The sequence below is a fragment of the Diadema setosum genome, chromosome 10, assembly GCF_964275005.1.
Source record: "Diadema setosum chromosome 10, eeDiaSeto1, whole genome shotgun sequence".
Lineage (NCBI taxonomy): Eukaryota > Metazoa > Echinodermata > Echinoidea > Diadematoida > Diadematidae > Diadema > Diadema setosum.
The window spans coordinates 10,023,615-10,043,797 of record NC_092694.1 but is presented as its reverse complement, the minus strand read 5'-3'; the positions used below and the strand labels follow the sequence as shown (position 1 = coordinate 10,043,797).

Sequence of the window (20,183 nt, the reverse complement as noted above, 5' to 3'; positions counted from 1 at the left end):
CATGCGGGAACTTAAGTGTCCGGAAACCCAACCCCCCATCATACTTATACTGTACTGTATGTGCGGGATTTCCGAGTGCGACGTGCGTAAATGTTTGGGACGAACATCTTCGGACGTCTTGACCCACAAAGGTACGTGAAAAACGCTGAAAAATGTTGTTAGTTTTCGAATTTTCGACCCATTTTATAAAACAAATGATGCACAGGATTATTTCGTGGCGTTAGTGGAGGCGTAGCTCACTCTCGGGTATTTACAATGTCGTGCATGTTTCACAATTGTAAATACCCTCGAGTGCACTATACGCCTCCACTAACGCACTCTATCCTGTGCATCATTTGTATAGAAAATGCCCATCACAATGTCAGGTTAAATGGATTGTCATGGTGTTGTGCATGTTTGTGGATTTGTGCGTGTGCATGAGTGTATGAGTTGGATTGCACAACATATATCAACATTGATGCTCATCACGAGGCTAAATATCTCAGTATAAAACACGAGACAACAAATAAACTCCACTTTTGATGATTAACTGCCAATATGGTCGGGTAGCAAGCCCAAATTTCTAAATCATTCCCCTCCCCCCCCCCCATTTTCCATTTGAAGTATTGGTGATGCTCAATGCCACTAACACGCATTAATTAATGAATGGCCCCCAAACTGTGGCACAGGATATTAGCAGATAAAGGGTGGGCTTCCGTTAAAATCCATCCCGATCCACTGACTGTGACTGCAAAGCTAGTCTGCACAATCCATTTACAGGGGGGAAAGAAACTGATACTGTTAGACCACAGGAAAGTATTGTAAAAAATAATAATAATTTGATGAAAGGAACAAACATTAACATTTGAAAAGGCTTTGGGGAAAACCCTACAAACATAACCTCAAAAGAGTGTGCTTGTCTATAATATCCTCATTTCAATTTTTGCCTAATCCATTATTACAATTGTATTGATTCTTATATGACTCATTTTATGGACTGGTTAGCAAAATTATCAATTACCTTCATGATCTGAATGAACCAAATTTATTGGTGACCACAAAATGCATTACATCAAATACATTCCCTTTTGTGATTGCACACCATGAAAAAAAAAAATTAACACAAAAAATACTTTTTGTCAAAAATTAATCTAAAATGCAATAAAGTGCTAGACTATGTGCCAGCCAGACTATGACTCTCTCTCTCTCTTCAACCCCCCCCGAACAAGTCCACTAGTAACACCTCAACCACTGCACATCATCAGCAAACTTCTGGTATAATGCTTCTGACAAGATTCAGGACGAGTTATAGAAACATTGATTGCACTGACAACCGAAAGTACTGATCAGTCATTCACAGTGCACCAAACAAAAAATTTAAACAGAAACAAATCTAACATTAAAAGCAAAAGAAAAAAAAAATCATGAAAGTAATGAATATGACAGAACAAAAGCAGACGAGACAAATTATAACAAACAATTAAGTGCTTCAGCAGGTGATAACTGACATTCTATTGTTCAGTCCTTTGTGTGAGCTTCAGAATACCAATTGACACAGAAAATCACGCATAGCGTTTGCCTACACTACAAACTGCCCATGCAGAGTCTCCGGTACAGAAAGGGATGAAGTTACCAGTGGATTTCACAAAACAATGTTTGCCCTGCAAATTGGTAAAGCAATAAAAAGATGAAACTTTTTCGTTCACCCAAGGTCACGTCTGTCGGAAGAATTTCAGAGTTGTTGCTGGCATCGAAACTATATCATATCTCGGTCTTATTGTGATAGTGTTGCTGTGTATTTAATGTATCTCGGTCTTATTATTGTGATAGTGTTGCTGTGTATTTAATGTACATTCTTCCCCTGCTCTGCTGTAAAATATAAACAGAGGCTTAATCACACATCCTGTAGACAGAGGATGTTGAGTCTGTTTTATATGAAAAGGATGTTTGTTTTTAATACTAATACTGTATAAGTTGTTATTTTCATAAGGGTTTAATTTTCGCGAATCACAGTTGTATCACGAATTTAAAAACACACAAAAATGTCTAAGCGTCGGCGTCGATATGCGAAACAACATTTTGTTGTTTTTGATTTCGATTTGTTTTTTGAAAATGTCTATGGCCTCGTCATTCGCGAAAATATCTGTATGCCAAAATGACAGCATACATGTATACAGTAGTGTATGCAGTATGCCATGTCACATAACCCATGGACTAAATTAAAAAAAAAAAAATCAACTGATAGCTTCTATTACTAACTCCCATTTCAGAACTATTTGAAGCACTACAGCTGGGTTTCTGTTTCATCTGCAAAAGGTAAATTAGTCCTTTAAATTTGAAGGTCTGCACTTTTCCCCTCTGAGTCATTGAAACATGTCATATATTTTCTCTCCTCCACCATTAGAAATCTTCTCCATTATTGGTCTGCAGTACAGTCCATGCTGGCTTTATGGCTTTGGCTCATAAAATTGATCACAATTATGAAAATTGGCCTCCATTATTGCGTCTGAGAAGCTTGTTTATCATTGGGTATGCCTGAGGGCAATGATTTAGTTCATTTTGGTTGATGAGAGATTCCATATTTCATAGGAACTTCAAATTGCTTTGTATTCACTTTTACTAATTTGAACTGTATATTTTAAGTCTCATTCCCCTTTGCCCGGTATTTGACTCTCAAGACAATTCATCTATCACCACCCATACCCGTTGGAGAAGAGCATTGATGATAATGAAAACAAAAACAACCAAATACTAGAATGATTAGAAGTGAGAAGTATACTTTTTTTTTTTTTCAAAATGAACTTCTAATACCACTACCAGGTAGGACCTACTGTATACGCTATAATTTTCGCGTACATAAATTTTCGCGAATTGCTGCTGTCACACATTTTCGCGAGTGGTTAAATTCGCGATTGGGGGACCAGAGAAAATATGAAGTGGCAAAGAAAGTGTGAATTTTCAACTTACTAGCAAATAAGAATGATACTAGTTATACACTGCATGAAAAAAACTTACCAAACTCTGCGAACTAGTAAGTTAGAATTCAACATTTTTGAAGTGGTTAAGTCCATCGCGCTAGATTTCTGACGAGTGGTACAAGGGGTTGCGATAATGGATTGGCTCTACAGTATTCGTAAGTAGACGTGGATTAGCCCGACCACCCCCAGACGCTGTTAATACGTTGTGCTGTGCGAATGCTCCTTACAGCGACTGGGCTGTGTATACTAGTAGTTAGACGTGGACGTGATATATGCACGTAAACAAGCTTAGCCAGTATGGTCTGTTCGGTAAGCCGTGACATGGTATACTACTAAATAGTACTAAAATGTTCGTATCGTCAAGGCAAGGGATTCATAAATCATTTTGGAAGGTAATATTTTCGCGTGTTGTTAATTTCGCGAATAGCTCCCGACTCGCGAAATTCGTGAAAATAAAACCCACGCGAAATATATAGCGTATACAGTATTTCAATAACCCTTTCTGTGCTAATGAATCAAATGTGTGTAATATTAACGTATTTCACATATCACAGTGCATTTTACTTTTAATTTAAAGGGATCGTATAGTTTTGGTTGAGACCTAATTTCAGGTTTCTAACATTTTTTGGTGAAATAATGAGAAACCTCTTATGAAATGTGAAAGAGCATGTAACTCCATGATGAATTCAATGTTTATTTGATGAAAATTGGTTTTGAAATGGCTGAGATATCCAAAACAGAGCGATTCTAATAAGTGTGGGACCCACACTTTATTATGATCGCTTTGTTTTACTTTGTTTTTGGATGTTTCAGTAATTCCAAACCCGATTTTCATCAAATAAACTTTGAATTCCTCTTAAAATGGTATGCTCTGTACTATTTCATAAGTGTTTTCTTCGTATCTCGCAAAAACTTGCCCATTTCTCATCTCCACCAATACTGTACTATCCCTTTAAACAGACAATAAATGTGTCACACAAAAAAGTGGAAGATTTGTTGTAAGCTAATAGGATACACGTACGTGGGAGGTAATGCATACCTGCCAACATTTCAAGATGAAATATCTTACTCGTGGATTGCAAAAATCTTATTTTATATGCAAACTGAAGTTAAAAATCTTACTTTCGGTCAAATCTTCAGAAAATACACATGAAAGGTCTATCTAAATAATTTTTAAAAATCTGATTTCTCTGACAGAAAATCTGATTTTGCTATTTTTAACGTAAAAAAATCTTACTGAATCTGATAAAATCTTACTAGTTGGCAAGTATGGTAATGATGACATCATCACTTTTTTGCACATCTGATTTGCATAATCTGATTATGAGTGATGCCTCTGTCCTGACAAATCATGTGAGGCATTAATGTGTTTGATATAAACTTCTTTTTAATTCATGGTCTGTATCGAGGAAACTTTACTGTACATGGTTATTTTGTTTGATTTTTCTCTGTTCACTGTTGATTTGAGCTTGAATATATAGTTCCCCTTTAATGCACCGTCTTGGCAAATCTGCCACAGTTTGGTCTTTGGCAAGACCCCCCCCCCCCCCCCCCATCTTTCCCTGCAGACACAAGAAGGCCCACACGTTAGACTCAATGTAGATAGCGAGGAGATTAAAAATGCTGACGAATGAACGACATGGGGTTACCATGGCAACAGCATCACACAGGTGGTTTACCACGATCATGCATGTCTGAATCATGCAGCAAATGCATGTATAAAACAAGGCACCTGTACTTGGTCCTCCGAGTACTAGTAGGCCTACACAACACGTACCTGAGGTACAATGTAAATTCTACATTCATGCACTGAATGTATACATACTGTATACTTCAAATGTAAACCATTCCTCTCTGATGTCAATGAACTGATTTACTTGTACCATACTTTGCAAGGAATCCTGAAGGGGTGTAGCATACACTACAGATGTTGTAGAATGTCTGAAATGTTCACCTGCTGTACTTGAAAATACAATGTATGTTGTTTACCATATGTACACACTTTCAGACAATTACTAGTACTTATTAAGCACTTTTCAGCACTAGTCAATATTAAAATGCTGCAACACAAAAATCTTATTTAAAGAAGTTTAAAAATACTCAGGTGTTTTGTATGTAAGTTATAGCGGGAAATGGCTATAATGAAAAACAAACAAACAAACAAATTGTGGAAGATAATCCATGGTGCGTAGTAGTGAATTTCATGAAATTGAGGATGAACAAGTCTGCCTCGTACCATGGAGGCAGAAATCTTTCTTTCTACCTCCATGCTCGTACACATTTGGCAAATACAATGTAGCCCTATGTATAATCTTTCTACCTCAATGTGGTATAATGAACATTGAGTTTCTTAAGCCTTAACCCTTTGAACCCGAAAGGCCGGAAAACCGGCCGCGCGCAGAACGTGCAAATACCCTAAAGGCCGGTATACCAGCCAGAAATCATGTGACTTTAATAACTTGAGTTTTAACTGTCAGGTGACCGCCTAAATACGACGCCATCTATACAACGATGTGGAGAGATTCTTCGGTCTATACTTTCGTTGATTACGGTTTGGATTTGCAAGTTTTGAGCTATAAAAATGGCAAAAAGATGCTATTCTGCAGAGGAGGCTCGTGCGATAATGTTAGGTGAATCATCTGGTGATTATGAGGAAGCTATTGACAAGTCATATTATAGTCAAAGCAGTGATTTTGAAGATGAAACGGACACAGATGATGAGCTAGATGGTGCACAAGGTGATGTACAATCTCAGCCGGGTACCTGCGGGGGAAATAGCAGCTGGGATGCCGTTAGAGCTGCGGAGCTCGAGGTGATCATGTTGGTGATCGTCGAAGTCAAGGGGGTGTGGCACAGTCAGGGAGTGAGGTTATTGTTTTTATAGCTAACATTACTATTGTTGATTATCATTATGATTATAATCATTATTGTCATACTGAGCTATTATTGCAGCTCAAATAAAATTGGAGTAATCATAACCACACTTCACAGACATGTGGTTATTTGTTTTTGTTGTATTTTTTTGTATGTATTACCAATGTATTCAGTCATTTAGCAAAATATGCTCAATATGTGCAAATAATGCAGGGTGAGGGTCACGACCATCTCAAATAGTGTGGGGTTCAAAGGGTTAAATGATGCATTAAACATGCATTTAGTTTATTCTAATGGGGTCCAGACTCTCCTAAATCATATCAAATGAACCAAGTGTTGAATAGGCTAAGTGAATAACCTGGAACTGAACAAGTCCCAAGCCAGGGAAGCCGTAGCAAGTACACTGTAGTCTTGACTGAACCTGCAATCAATAGCATTGTGAATAACTGAATGCACTATTAATTAAAGAAGAGACTACAACTGTACATCTCGTCGCCGGTCACACGAACCGACGAATCCCTCAGGTTTGCGTAAGAATGACAATTCGAGAAAATCGCGTTTGAAGTTAACCCATTTTTGACTTATGGTTGCTACACTTTCATGTCTATAATTTCCATTTTTTTTTGTAGTACATCAGACTTCAATTCTTGCCCTAACTTGTGATGTTTTTATCGAATTGTATTGTTAACAAATAAGCGGGAAATTGTCAAAGAGCTGCATGCATGTATTTTCGGTCTGCAAAGAATGTTGTCATTTTCCATGTGTGTCCATATGTACATGTACATTGAGCGTTGTCATTGTCAACACATGTATTACATAGTACGCGTACTGTGCGCGCGGTCAATGAACTGTTGAATCTCAAAAACTACACGCAAGTCAATGCGCACTGATTCGTCGGTTCGGTGACCGCGCGTACTACAAATGTAGTACGCGCGGTCACCGAACCGTCGAATCGCCTGATTGCTTAAACACACGCGTCTATGGGGAAAACAAATAATTTTCACAAATGGAATTACATACTTCTACAAAAGTGATAACTACGTAAAAATTACACCGAATTACACACTGAGAATTTCAGAATATGTAGTATGGAATGTCTACTATCGAAATGATTGAAAATCTCAAAATCGAAAATTTGACCCAAAATCGAGTGATTCGTCGGTTCGTGTGACCGGCGACGATCTGTACCACTGGGAAAGGCCATGTAGATAAACACAGAGGGTGTACAACAATGCAGAGTTTAACCCTATTATACTCAAAGGGCAAGACATCTTGTATTAAAGAGCTATGTTTTAGTTTTGAGGCAAAGGTCTGGAGACTGAGAGGGTTATCTAAGCAGTCATATGGACTCATGGACCCACAGTAGACACCTACAAGTTTTTATACTTATATGGGCACATTAATGGACTGATGTTAGCAAACACAATAAAATTATCTGTGGAAGAATCGTAAATAGGCTACAGCTGAAAAAGGTTTGTGTTGATCTGTTTTTCCAACCCTGTCCATGGTACACTGTATGTGTGTGAAATTTGTACACATTTGACTTTAAAGGCACAGAAAGGGTGAACAATTACTTGAGTGCTGTGCTACATTGTACCAGGGAGATGGGAAGTCTCTTCCCACCTCCCTGATTGTACAATATGTACAAGTATGCATGTTGAAGTGCCATAAGGCTGTAAAGGATATTTTATACAAGTTTCAATAATCGTTACATTTGATGGTAATGATAAAGACAATACAATATATGAAGTAATGATAATAGATTTCAAAAATACACTGTATTTCTAAGGGAAGGACTAAATGGTCCCTTCTCAAGTTTTATACTTTGTACAAATTCACGACAAAATCAGTCTGTTGTTGTTGTGTTTGTTTTGTTTTTTTCTGTTTATTTTTTTATTTTTTTATTTATTTATTTTTTTTGGGGGGGGGAGGGGGGATCTATATTCAGAATAACTCTAGTCCTACCAATAAGTCACTGAATGTTGAAGCACAGACAAAAATCTACGGCTGGGGGGCATTTCATAAAGCACTTTGGTCGGATATTTTTCTGACAAACTGTTACGAGCTACAGAAATCCTTGCATCTGATTGGCTGAGAGCATTTTGTCCGACAACTTTGTTGGACAAAATGCTTCATGAAATGCCCCCCAGGATTAGGACCCATGGTGTACATAATACACACTGTATGTGATGACAGTCAAGGAACCTCTCACCTACAATATATGAGGGTACAATTGTACTTATTGTCACAAGTACTGGTCCCTAGGACACTGGAAGTACACACAGACATAGTGTAATCCAAACAATACCAGTAGTTCACATGCTATTATGCTCATTTGTAAACACATTGAGGGATTTACACGGTCTGCATTGATGAATACATCTGAGCTAACTCTTGTATTAAAATGTTCAGGTAAATACCCACTTGCAGTTTCATTGCATAGAATGCACAGAGTGTTGAAATCCCTACGTCTCTTTCTGGAATTCTAAAGCAACCATGGAGCAGGAAACAAATAAAACCAGACTAAAGAGCTCCTGCAAAGCTTGAAGGCATTGGTACTCCACATATGTGTATATGTTTCCCTACGTTACACTATACATTTTCACTACATGCTTTCACTATATGTTTTCACTATATCTTTTCACTGTATGTTTTCACTATATGTTTCACTATATGTTTCCCTATGTTTCACTGTATGTTTTCACTGTATGTTTTCACTATGTTTCACTATATGTTTCCCTATGTTTCACTGTATGTTTTCACTATTATGTTTTCACTATACATTTCCACTGTTTTCGCTATACGTTTTCACTATATGTTTCACTATATGTTTTCACTATAATGTTTCACTGTGTTTTCACTATATGTTTCACACTATGTTTTCACTATATGTTTCACTATATGTTTTTACTATATGTTTTCACTATAATGTTTCACTATATGTTTTCAATATAATGTTTCACTATGTTTTCACTGTATGTTTCACTATATGTTTTCACTATATGTTTCACTATAATATGTTTCCCTATGTTTCACTGTATGTTTTCACTATTATGTTTTCACTATACATTTCCACTATGTTTTCGCTATACGTTTTCAATATGTTTTCAATATATGTTTTCACTATTATGTTTCATTATACTGTACGTTTTCAATATGTTTCACTACATGTTTCATCTCGTACCTGGAGCAACTAAAGCTCAATGCTGGGCAAGTAATTTGAGAAGGCACTTGCATGTTTTATTAAGTATGAAGCTCTTGTCCTCATAACCACCCAGTAGTGGGAGATATATCCTTTAAAAAGCTGTGACTCTTTGAGACTGCAAAAAGTTCTACAGAAAGCGAGCACTGTCATACTACCCACATTCAGAGGAAAATTTTGTACGTCCCGCATCTTGGGGACAGTCAGGAGAGATTGTATCATTTTTATGACTGACCACTACTGTACTATCACCTGTCCCTGAGCTGCTGGGACAATCCCAGCAAGTTTTTAAATCTCATGACTGTACACTCAGTCTATCTGTGATATAAAACTATTATTAACTACGACACCAGCTTATCCTAAACTAAAATCCTCACTGTTGACATCCACTCAGGGGCATTTAGTTTTGTAGTTTGGTGCATACACCTCATGGCATCAGTGTCTGTTTTCTGTAGACTAGGTACGGCATTCGATACAGAGTGCCCTGATTATTCTCGATTTGGCTTGGATGCGAGCACTGAAACTCCAATCTCCCGTCCCAACGCTCCGGCATGCACTGTCAGGGCGAATTGCGCTGGATCGGAGGTTAATTGCACCCAGACACAAAAATATCCTTTTGAGACAAGATCAATCTCCTCCTTTTCCTTCAATCTCTTTTCCTTCTTCTCTACCCCCTCCCCCTTCTTCTTTCTTTTCCTCGTCTACATCATCATCTACTTCAACCTCTGAAGCCGAGTAGACAAATGTTTCGAGGCTCCTGAGGGAACAAATTTGAGTCAGATACGACTGTTAGTGCGCAGAAGTAGTAGAAAATGAATGGTACTATGGACGTGGAGCCACAGCGATAATCGCTGGACCCATTCACATGAATGTTCTGAAAATGTGTGAGTCAAATAACAATTCAAATCGTGCTTTCTTTGCACACTGGTTCGCATGTACGCTGGCAAAAAAAAAAAAAATGTAATCCAAATCGCATTGGTTCATGAAGAAAAATCGCAACACAAGAGGCACACCTGTGACTATTTCAAAAATATTGCACATTTAGTGGTGTGCCGATTGCAAATTGAATCCGATAGTTGCTATCATTATGTCCACATGTTACATTAAATACATGGTACTGTATTCCATACTTCAAAATTCAAGGTGCCACTCACGATATTGGTAGGAATTTCCGATTCCTGAAAAATCTGTACTCACAAAATATCATATATTATAAAGTATATGTACAGTACTGCCAATACAACAGAAATGAGATCACCACACCCTTTACATTGATTTTACACTACGAGTAGGTGTGCGATTCTCTTATAGCTGTCCTCCTGTACAGGAATTGAATACTGTCATCTACATTATTGTATATCCATACCTGTGGATCTATTTATGACATATTTCCCTCTACAACAAAATTTGAATTCTTAGATTATACCTGTACCTCAAACAAAATTGTACACTATTCAGCTATTGTTCATATCAGTGTCAGTATTATCTGATATGTATAGTTTCTGAACTATTAAGGATCAGAAGTGGAAAATGTTTTTTGTAACACCCAGTATGATGGCATTTGGTACAGGTTCACACAATTTCATTGTTTGCAACCATGAATGTGTGTGTCACATTATTTTGAAACAAATACCTAGAAATTCTAATCCAGGGCACTAAGTTACAAAACAGCACACACAGTCTGAACATGTTGTGGGGAAGTGGGAGGTGGGAGTTGCATTTAATTTTCAAGAGTACACTAAAGCAGTGCATTATGTATTGGGTACTGTATGCAGATGTGTCCAGATGGATAGAATCTATTGTATACATGTTCCAAGTCCTGATATTGTGGATCTCATCCATGTTGACGTGGGGCAAAAAGAAATCACCGAATACCTCGGTGACACACATATTCTGAGAAGATGTGTGAGTTTGGAAACCTGCCCTGCAATCCCCAAGTTGGATATTTTCAAGTGTCCGTTTACAAATCTGCTTGGACATCATACCTAAAGGGGGATTTGTAGGCCAAAAGAGATTAAATTACACTCAGGGAATTTCTTTTCTTCAGTATATTATATGCAGGTCTTCAAGGATACTTAACCTATTTTCCATACTAAATGTCAACAGTTTCTAACCTCCACAACTTGCCAATCACTCCTGTGAATCACTGCCTATATCTCAGGCATAGTTTTGAAAATACCAACAAAGCAGGTATAGCATTTTGTTCTGCTTTGTGTTGCTGGTTTTGTGGGGGGAGGGGGTTCACATTATTACTGTTTCACTATATGTACATGTAGCTTTCAACTTTGTCTTCTCATTCTTTTCATGAATTCTCCCATCTCCTTCACATTCCTATCCCTCCTTTCCTGTGTCCTTGTTTGCCACCCCTTTTCACTTTTTTCTTCTTTAAACTACAACTGTCATATAATAGTTACATCTATAATGATGTAAATTGTACTGTTTCTACACGTGTACAACAATTTATACTAAATTACTTTCCTCTTCTTGATACTGCTTCTTGATATATGCTTCTGTTTTGTTTGTTTGTTTGTTTGTTTGTTTTTTGTTTTTGTCCTTACTCTTTCTATTCCTCCTCTTTCATTTTTCCCCTTTTTTTGTGTGGAGGGTGTTTTTTTTATCACTTCTCCTCATCACTTCTCCTCCTCTTCATACCCCTCCTCTTCACTCCCCTCCTCGGGAGGATGCACACACATCCTGCCAGGCCCAGGAGAAAGCCTTCACCCCATAGCTGCACTAATTTGCCCACACTGTTGATATCTGGTTGCTATGGATACCGCCCTCAGAGTCAAGGCTGCTCGTGGACAGTCACTCTATTGCTCAAACTTTGAAGTATACATGCACGTATAGTTTTGTCTGCAAAGAATTGATAACACATGTCCAATCTGTATTGAAGGTGTATCACACACGTGCACACAAACTACACACATACACACCACACACACCCTCACACGCACACACACCAACTTTTTAGGCTCTACAATGTGTCAGACAAAAGACGTCACGTGTGGGACTAGACTTATTGATTGCCTGCCAAGAACTTTATTGCATGGTGAAAACCATCAAATGTCTGGAAGGCCAAAAAGAACAGGGAAATTGCTACTAACTCATGGCTTTCGTCAGGTGTAAATGTCACAATGAGATATCTCCTGGACAATACGCAAGTTTTCAACATTCAGTTCCTCTACATTTCATCAGAAAACTTATTGCCGCTATTCTGACTCCCTCTGACAAAAAGCAACACAACCTTTTCTTATCTTAAAAAAAAAGACAAGAAAAAGAAATTTAAGCTCCAACTTTCTTGTTCATGCCTCCATGTAGGCCCTACATAGTATCTAATGTACGCTGTAGTACCTGTTAGAATATAGTTTTGTGTTTCATTTTAGTCAGATTTTGCATTATTGTAAAAAATGCATGAAAGACAACCATGTGTCAGTCAATACCCGGATAATGGAGAGATTATGAAAAATGACATACAGTATTGTAGCTTGTGGATGTACAATATTAAACACTCACAATCTATCCTGTAAAAGGGGATATTTTTGCATTGGAGTGATGTAATGAGCTCTGCCGAGTAAGATGAATTTTGTATGGTTTTGTTTCCACAGAATCAAGACATTACAAATATTTGCATGCTTTCATTTTTGTGCTAGTTTCCGGAAGTGAAAAATGCACAAAAATTCCCACTCTGCATAAATTTCCACTTTACAGTACATCATGGCCTGCCCATCCATTATAACATTACTTCTAAACAACAAACATAAAAATTGGAAAGTACCGCAAATTGGGGATTCCCCTCCCCCCCCCCCCCCAAAAAAAAAAGAATGAAGAAATAAAAATAAAAAAATCAGGCCAAAAAGTATTGGTATGTGATCTCATCACAAGGGACTGAAAGTGTCTTTACATGAAGAAACAATGGCAGGAATCGAATGCAGCATCAATTGAAACCAAGTCAGTTTCTCTTTGGGGAAATACATGTTGTATTAAGTTATCAAATCACAAATCACAATGTCTGACATTTCTGCTCTAACTGCAATAAAAACTATATACACTCATGTATATGTCACGTTGCAAGAGAAATATTGTACTGGGAGCCTATCATCATTAATTCTATACATGGATATTGCATGCTCAGTGGCCTGGCTGCTGCAAGGCTTGTGTGCGTGTTGCCATGGGGTGGAATCACCACATGAAATGGAGGTCACTTGACTCAAATCACAATATTTCTGAGTTTAAGCGCTTTCCTCTTGCCATGTACTAAATATGATACCGTTACAAAGTTTTTAATAGAAAAATGGCTCTCTAGTCTGCATCTTTTCTGACAATGTTTTGAATGATAGAAAAATGGCTCTCTAGTCTGCATCTTTTCTTGAATGTGTGAGTTCTGGCACAGTTACCTGGTAATTTTCATCACAATGATGCCACTTTTCTAAGGTCATGATTTTCTTGTATGAACAGCCCTAGATGAAATACATTCAGAAGATTTTGCTGTTTTTGCTTTTTATCTTTTTTACCTGCAAAAGTGGATATTTTTGCACGAGCATAATTGAATACCATGTTTTCTATTTTGCAGAATCAAGACATTAATTACTGGAACATATGGCACGCAAAACTATTTGCATGCTTTTATTTTCGTGCTAGCTTCTGGTTGAGCGAAGATTTACGGTACTCACCACGAAATTTCCACTTTTACACTACAATATACACTGTAGGCCTATACTTTGACCATGTGCAGCCTCCCAAACTACATTGTAATCCAATCATTCCGGAGGGGAAAACCATTGATGAGTTTTCAACCTGAATGTGTGCAATGCTATCTCTCACAGCAGACCTGACAACTCGGGTCTAAAACATATATCAGTTTATCAACCGTTTTGTTGTGATTTCACCTTTCAACAATGACGGTCAGCTGAGGTAAGGTTAAGAGACCAGACATGGCTGGAACTCATGAGCGCCCCATTAGGAATCACATGCAGGCAAATGTGACACAGATTACAGTGTTATCTGTCAGGAGGAACTAACACCATGGTGTGTTATTCAACTTTTACCACACAAACACTCCTTTCCTGTTTTCAACAGCTTTGTCAAATTTTGCAGTGATACAAATTCAGTGTATGGCAGGTACAGAAGGACACAATAGGGGCATTCTCGTTGCACTCAAAATACCATGATTTTTTCAAAAAAATTGAAATTATTACAGTGTCAACAGAAAAAAACACCATGCCTTTTTTAGACTTGGGTCACAATCCAAATCACATAAAAGTGTGTGATTTTATGAAATCCCAATGATAACTGTTCTATCAACTAACTCTATGCTTGGCAAGTTCTTCATGTTGATATTTAGTTTGACAAACATGATATATAAATACAAATTGCAAGTCTGTTACAACTTAACAGCATATCATGGTAGACAGTGCCAAATGCAATCAAACATGCAAACATGGAATTTATTAATCAATTTTTTTTTTTTTTTTTTTATAGCAAAGTTGAGTGATAACTCACCTTCAGTGACTATCAGGTTTGTGGATGATTGGAATGTGCCATGGAGTGTAACCTGGCAAGTGTAATAACTGCTGTCTTCCAACTGTGCATCATTGAGCAGCAGTGAAAAGTTGGCCGACATGTTAAACCTCGAGTCAGATCCTGGGAAAAGTCTGTGCCGAGAAAGAGCGAAATGGAAATTCTGTCAAAATCTGGTAAAAAAAAAAGGCCTCATTTGATGAGGCACGACATGTGCTTGACATGGACAAAAAACAACAACAAAAAAAAAAACAAATTAAGCAAACAAGCATAATTGGATCATTGGATTTAACAACAAGAGACCCGGGGGTCACGCGCTCACCGGAGTATCGCAATTTCACCTTCCATGCATTCTTGCACACTCATACCTGAGAACATTGGAAATTTTAGGTCTGCATAATTGATCCCCCTCCTCAACTCCAGGGTGGAGGGGGGGGGGGGGGGGGGCAGGCAGCCCTGGATCTGCAATGAACAAACTTGGAACTAAATTCATCAATGTACAAACTCATGGTATTAACTTTGCTTTACCATTTCTGGTTCTACTTAGAAGATTTTAAATATTCCTTAATGTGGGGGGGGGGGGGGTGGCCCTAGGGGCCCCCAAGAGGGACATGGTGCCCATTTGAAGGAATTGAGATTCTATCCCCTAGGGATGCTACCTACAGATACATGTACACTGTACCAAGTTTGGTGAAAATTAGACATGGGGATCTCAAAGTGAAGATGAAAATGTACAATTTAGGCCCCATTAGGACCCCTCCCAAGTCCCCTCCCCTGGGTCCCAAGGGGGGCACCCCTGAGTCCCACATGAACAAACTTGAAACTACAGTCATCAATGTACTAACTCATAGTATTAACTAAGCCCTATCACTTCTGGTTCTAGAGAAGCAGATTTTTAAAGATTCCTTAATTTTAGGGGGTTTGGGCCCCCCTGGGGCCCCCCAGATGGGCCATGGTGCCCATTTGAACAAATTGAGATCCTATCCCCCTAGGGATGCTACCTGCCAAGTTTGGTGAAAATCGGTCATGGGGTTTTCAAGAAGATGATGAAAATGTTTAAGTTTACGCACGACGGACGACAGACGCCGCACGAAGGGCGATCGCAATAGCTCACTTGTGTCTTGAGCCTTTGGCTCAGGTGAGCTAATAAAAGTCATTCAATATACATGTAGGTCCCACAAAATACAACTGTGCAAGAGAGGTTTGATAGGGACCGGCAGTTATGTTTGTTTTTACTAGGATTAAAAAAAATTAAAAAACGTATAATATTGGAGAAATTGATCAATAATGCAACATTTATTCAAAATCCCTTGCACACTTAAATATGGTAGCAATGAGGGTGAAGGGGGGGGGGGGGTTCCATGTATGCCTACAATGTATACAGCTGTACTGGATATACAATAGGGGGGAGGGGGCTCCTGAATTTTCATCATAAAATATTGTTTCATCATAAATATAACACAAACTGCTTTACAGCTTCCAGGGCCACTTTTACTTGCACTATGTATGGTCACTTTCAACATACAATTGTTATTAGTGAGATTTACACTTATCTTGTTCATCATGTCCCCTCTCACTGATGCACAACATTTCCACCTGCATCCCTGGATAGTTTCAATTAGCTGCTGAAAGGGATTATCATTGGCTGCTTCATGAGTCATGGTTTAAGGTTCAAGGCCATTCACATTAATTTTGCTAATAATTATGATTGGCCCGAAGACTCTGAAATCTATTCCATTCAGGGTCTTAGTATAACTATCCAAAATGCTGAGTTCTGATTGGGTATTGGTACTATATTTGATAATTAATTTTCCTCTAACTCAGGCATGAGAATGCGTGAATGAACTGCCTGACACTCTGCAGCCCTGTTTGGTATTCGAACTCATACTCACCTTTGCCTGAAGTACCGCAAAACTTGTTTCGAGGTGTCATTGGTCAGGACCCCACGGTACCATGACAGTGCTACGAGGTTACTTTGATCAAAGATGCACGGAATTTCTGCATTTTCTCCTACAAATACGGTGACATTATTTGGTGTGCTTATATCCCCTTTTATTCCTTTGAATAGGCTGATCCCTGCAGTGAAAAAGCATACAAGAAAAAGATCAGGAAAACTGAAAAACACAGGGCATGATTGCATGACTGATACAAACAAAACATTAGATTAATGATTAATTCTTCTTTGTAGTATTACACCACTGATAAGAATTCCTCTCCTCCGTGATAAAGAAAGCAAAGATTGTGAATGATATCGCCATAAATTGACAGAAAGATCGGTCTGTATCTGGTCATCAGGTGTGTTCCGCGGAGACTGCGTCTGGCTTCACAGAAACCCCTCTATAACAGTGGAGAGCGATGATGTAAAAAAAATAATAATAAAAGACTCCTCCGGACTGACGGATCTTTCTGTCTACACCACACAGTGCTACAGATGTATAGGACTACAGATGTATAATTGTTTCATCATAAATAAACTGCTTTACAGCTTCCAGGGCCACTTTTACTTGCACTATGCATGGTCACTTTCATACAATTGTCATTAGAGAGACACTTAGTAATAGTAATACCAACCAAGGGCCAAGGCAAGGAAGTTACATTGTAATAGATCTAAATGTCAGTTGATACCAAAATCCCTAGAAGCCCCTTTGTGTAATATCACAACAGTAGTAGACCATAGAACATATTTGTACAAACAACAGGCGCCAATATGCAATAGACTTCTACTTGAGGCTTTCTGCCACTGCACCTGATCACAGTGTCAAATGCACGAAAAACATGGCAAGAGATATGATCGAACCCCCAGCCGACCAGCCAGGGCACGGGCCAACCTACCGATACCACGGCCGGAGGTAAAGTTTACCATTAGGGCATTACTGGGGTTAGTACCTCCTTGTATACGGGGAGGTATCGAACGAGGTCAACAGTTACTCAGCTCAGGATCAGCACGAAAGTTGGCACAGTCCCGTTTTCCGGGTGTGAAATCACAACACAGAAGTCATTCGAAAAACTTACCCGCAACAAGTAATGACAGAAAATAATTGACGTATCTCGCTGATAGAAAATCCATGGTTGTGGAATAGCAGTGATTCGTTCGAGGTCCAGGTAGACTCTTCACTTCACGTTATAAACAGTCAGCAAAACCCTTTCTTGCACTTGCCTTGGTCGTCGCCAGTGTTTCTCGAGGCAAAATCCCTCCTCGATCTTGGCAAGAAACGATACAGCTCGAATGAGAAAGTCGCGGAGGGTATTAATGTTCGTTTGAGTTTTTGACGGTTAGTAGATCTCACTCGCACTTTGAACCTAGTTCAGTTAAATCCTGAATCCTTATCAATGAGCTGCTTGTAAAATGATGAATGGTTTGCTGCGTACACGGCGTCCCACATTTATCACGTTAAATGACTCCGGAGAGTGACTTTTTAATACTTCACCGACTGTCGAGCTGTGAGAGAAAGTCGCGTCGCAGAAAACATAAGAGCTCGCAGTGTCTCTTACAATATATTAATTACAGCTGCTAAAAGTATTCCGTACGACTGACGTCGACCAGTGATCTACAGGGAAGGAAATTGAGTAGGAATCTGAGAATTCACAACCCACAACAAACGCCACTAGCTGGAACTGTAACAGAGGGACAACAACAAATCGCTAGATCGACAGGATCGAGGTTTATAAAGTGTCTATACACACAACAAACGAACGATCAAGATACGTGCCACTTGCACCTGCTGCTCCCGTATAGCCCAGCGATTGTGGGCTGGTGAAGTCTCTGATGCAAAGGCTTCTGCTATCAAACGTAGTTGGCGCTCTACCACAGTCTCTCGCCCTTTACCATGGATCGTGGTTATTACTCAAGTCAGAGTCGGTTGCGGAAGCTAGCGCCCCCCGAGAAGACGACTTCTGTACATACTGAACAGTACTCGCCAAGGCGCCTTGTTTCATTTCATTTCATTTATTTCATTTCCAACAACATTTTCATACACAAAATAACACAACATCAATGCAATGTAGTAACAAAGAAAAATACGTGAAGTTGACAATACTACGCATCACAAAAGCAAAGTAAACAATGAAAATTGAATTGAAACTAAAGTTGCAGGAAATGGAGGAGACATGCTAAAAAGCTAAGCTTGTATTTTGCAGTCTCCTCGTGGACAAAAAGACTAAATAACATCGAAAAGCAATTAGCTAGACATACAAATATATCGGTGTACAACACAACAGACCTATACATAAACAAACAAACAAACAGACGGACAAGCAAACACAAGCAACCTCTCTTGTAAAGAGAGAGATAGAGAGAAAAAAACAAAACGCAGAAAAGGAAAAAGAGGAAAAGAGGAAATTAGTTTGAAAGAAGAAACAGAAAGAGACAAGAGGACAGGGAAAGGCGAGAAAGGAGAAGAGATGAAGGGTCTATACCAGCACACGCGAGGCACATGATGCGGTGGATCACCGAGGTATATGTACATAATGTAGGAAAGGAATAGATAAAAGAAAAGAGTGAATATAACGAATATAAAAAAGATCTCAGAATTAAGGCTAATTAAAATATAACTCATTCAACTATATAAGAATTTATGAACAACTTCTTCAGTTTAAATGTGAATGTGTTTAAACTTAGAACTTGCTTCATACTATTATCGAGAGTGTTCCAAAATTTGGGGCCAGTAAAAGAAAACATGGATTTAGCAAACATAGTCCTAGTTAATGGCAAATGAAATGAGTTGGATTGCCGGGTAGGATAAAAATGAACAGATCTATTTTTAGTGAACATGGACTCAAACACAAATGGGAGAGAATTATTGGTAAGTTTGTACATGAATTGTCCTAGGTGTAACAAATACAAGTCCTTAACCTTTAAGATTTTGTTTTCATGGAATAACACATCAGTATGACTTCTCCACGATTCATTGCAAATAATGCGAAGAGCTCTTTTCTGTAACAAAAGTAGTCTTTCCAAATGAGAAGAATGTGTGTTTCCCCAGGCGAGTATACCATAATTCAAATAAGGTAAAATCAGAGATGAATATAACATTAAAAGAACATTTTTGGGTAAACAAAATTTAACTTTGTTTATAACACCTATATTTCTTGAGATGATACGGCTTATGGAATCAATATGTAAATTCCAAGTAAGTTTACGGTCAATAATCAAACCTAGGAATTTGATTGAAGAAACTTCTTCAATAACTGTATCATTCAGATATACATTTCTAGGTACATTTGTTTTCCATACACGTATTAAAAAAGCAAGGTGCATCAAATTGGCAAGTTTGAACAAGTCGCCTTCTCGCTTTCTAATCTTAAACAAGGCGCCTTGACTAGTCGGGTGGTTTTTTGGGGGGGCCGGAACAAAGCGCACAAATTGCATTTTCGGGGAATGAGAATGAGGAGAAACAGGATTTCTTTGAACAGGCCCCTATTTTATTCCTAAAAACTAATTGTCTTTAAAAGTAATCAAAATAATGAATTAATATCATTCTATGAAACTGGTGTCCAATGAATTCCATACAGAGATTAGATCTGGTGAATGAAAAAAAAAATAATGTTAGCAGATAGAGCTTTATCCAAAGCTAAATACAATGAGTTTGAATGTCTTGTTGAACAAAACTATTTTCGACAAACATTTCAGATAC

At 38.3% G+C, this 20,183-nt stretch overlaps 1 protein-coding gene across 1 annotated transcript in view; it reads right to left on the bottom strand.

Annotated features, from left to right (window-relative positions):
• LOC140233734 (cell adhesion molecule CEACAM3-like) overlaps positions 1-20,183 on the bottom strand; it is an 84,918-nt gene that overhangs the window by 55,921 nt on the left and 8,814 nt on the right. Inside the window, exons 4-5 of the mRNA XM_072313835.1 lie at positions 16,443-16,626; positions 14,533-14,684 (exon numbers count right to left, since the gene is read on the bottom strand). Of these exons, the coding sequence (XP_072169936.1) occupies positions 14,533-14,684; positions 16,443-16,626 (336 nt within the window). The remainder of the gene's footprint in view (positions 1-14,532; positions 14,685-16,442; positions 16,627-20,183) is intronic.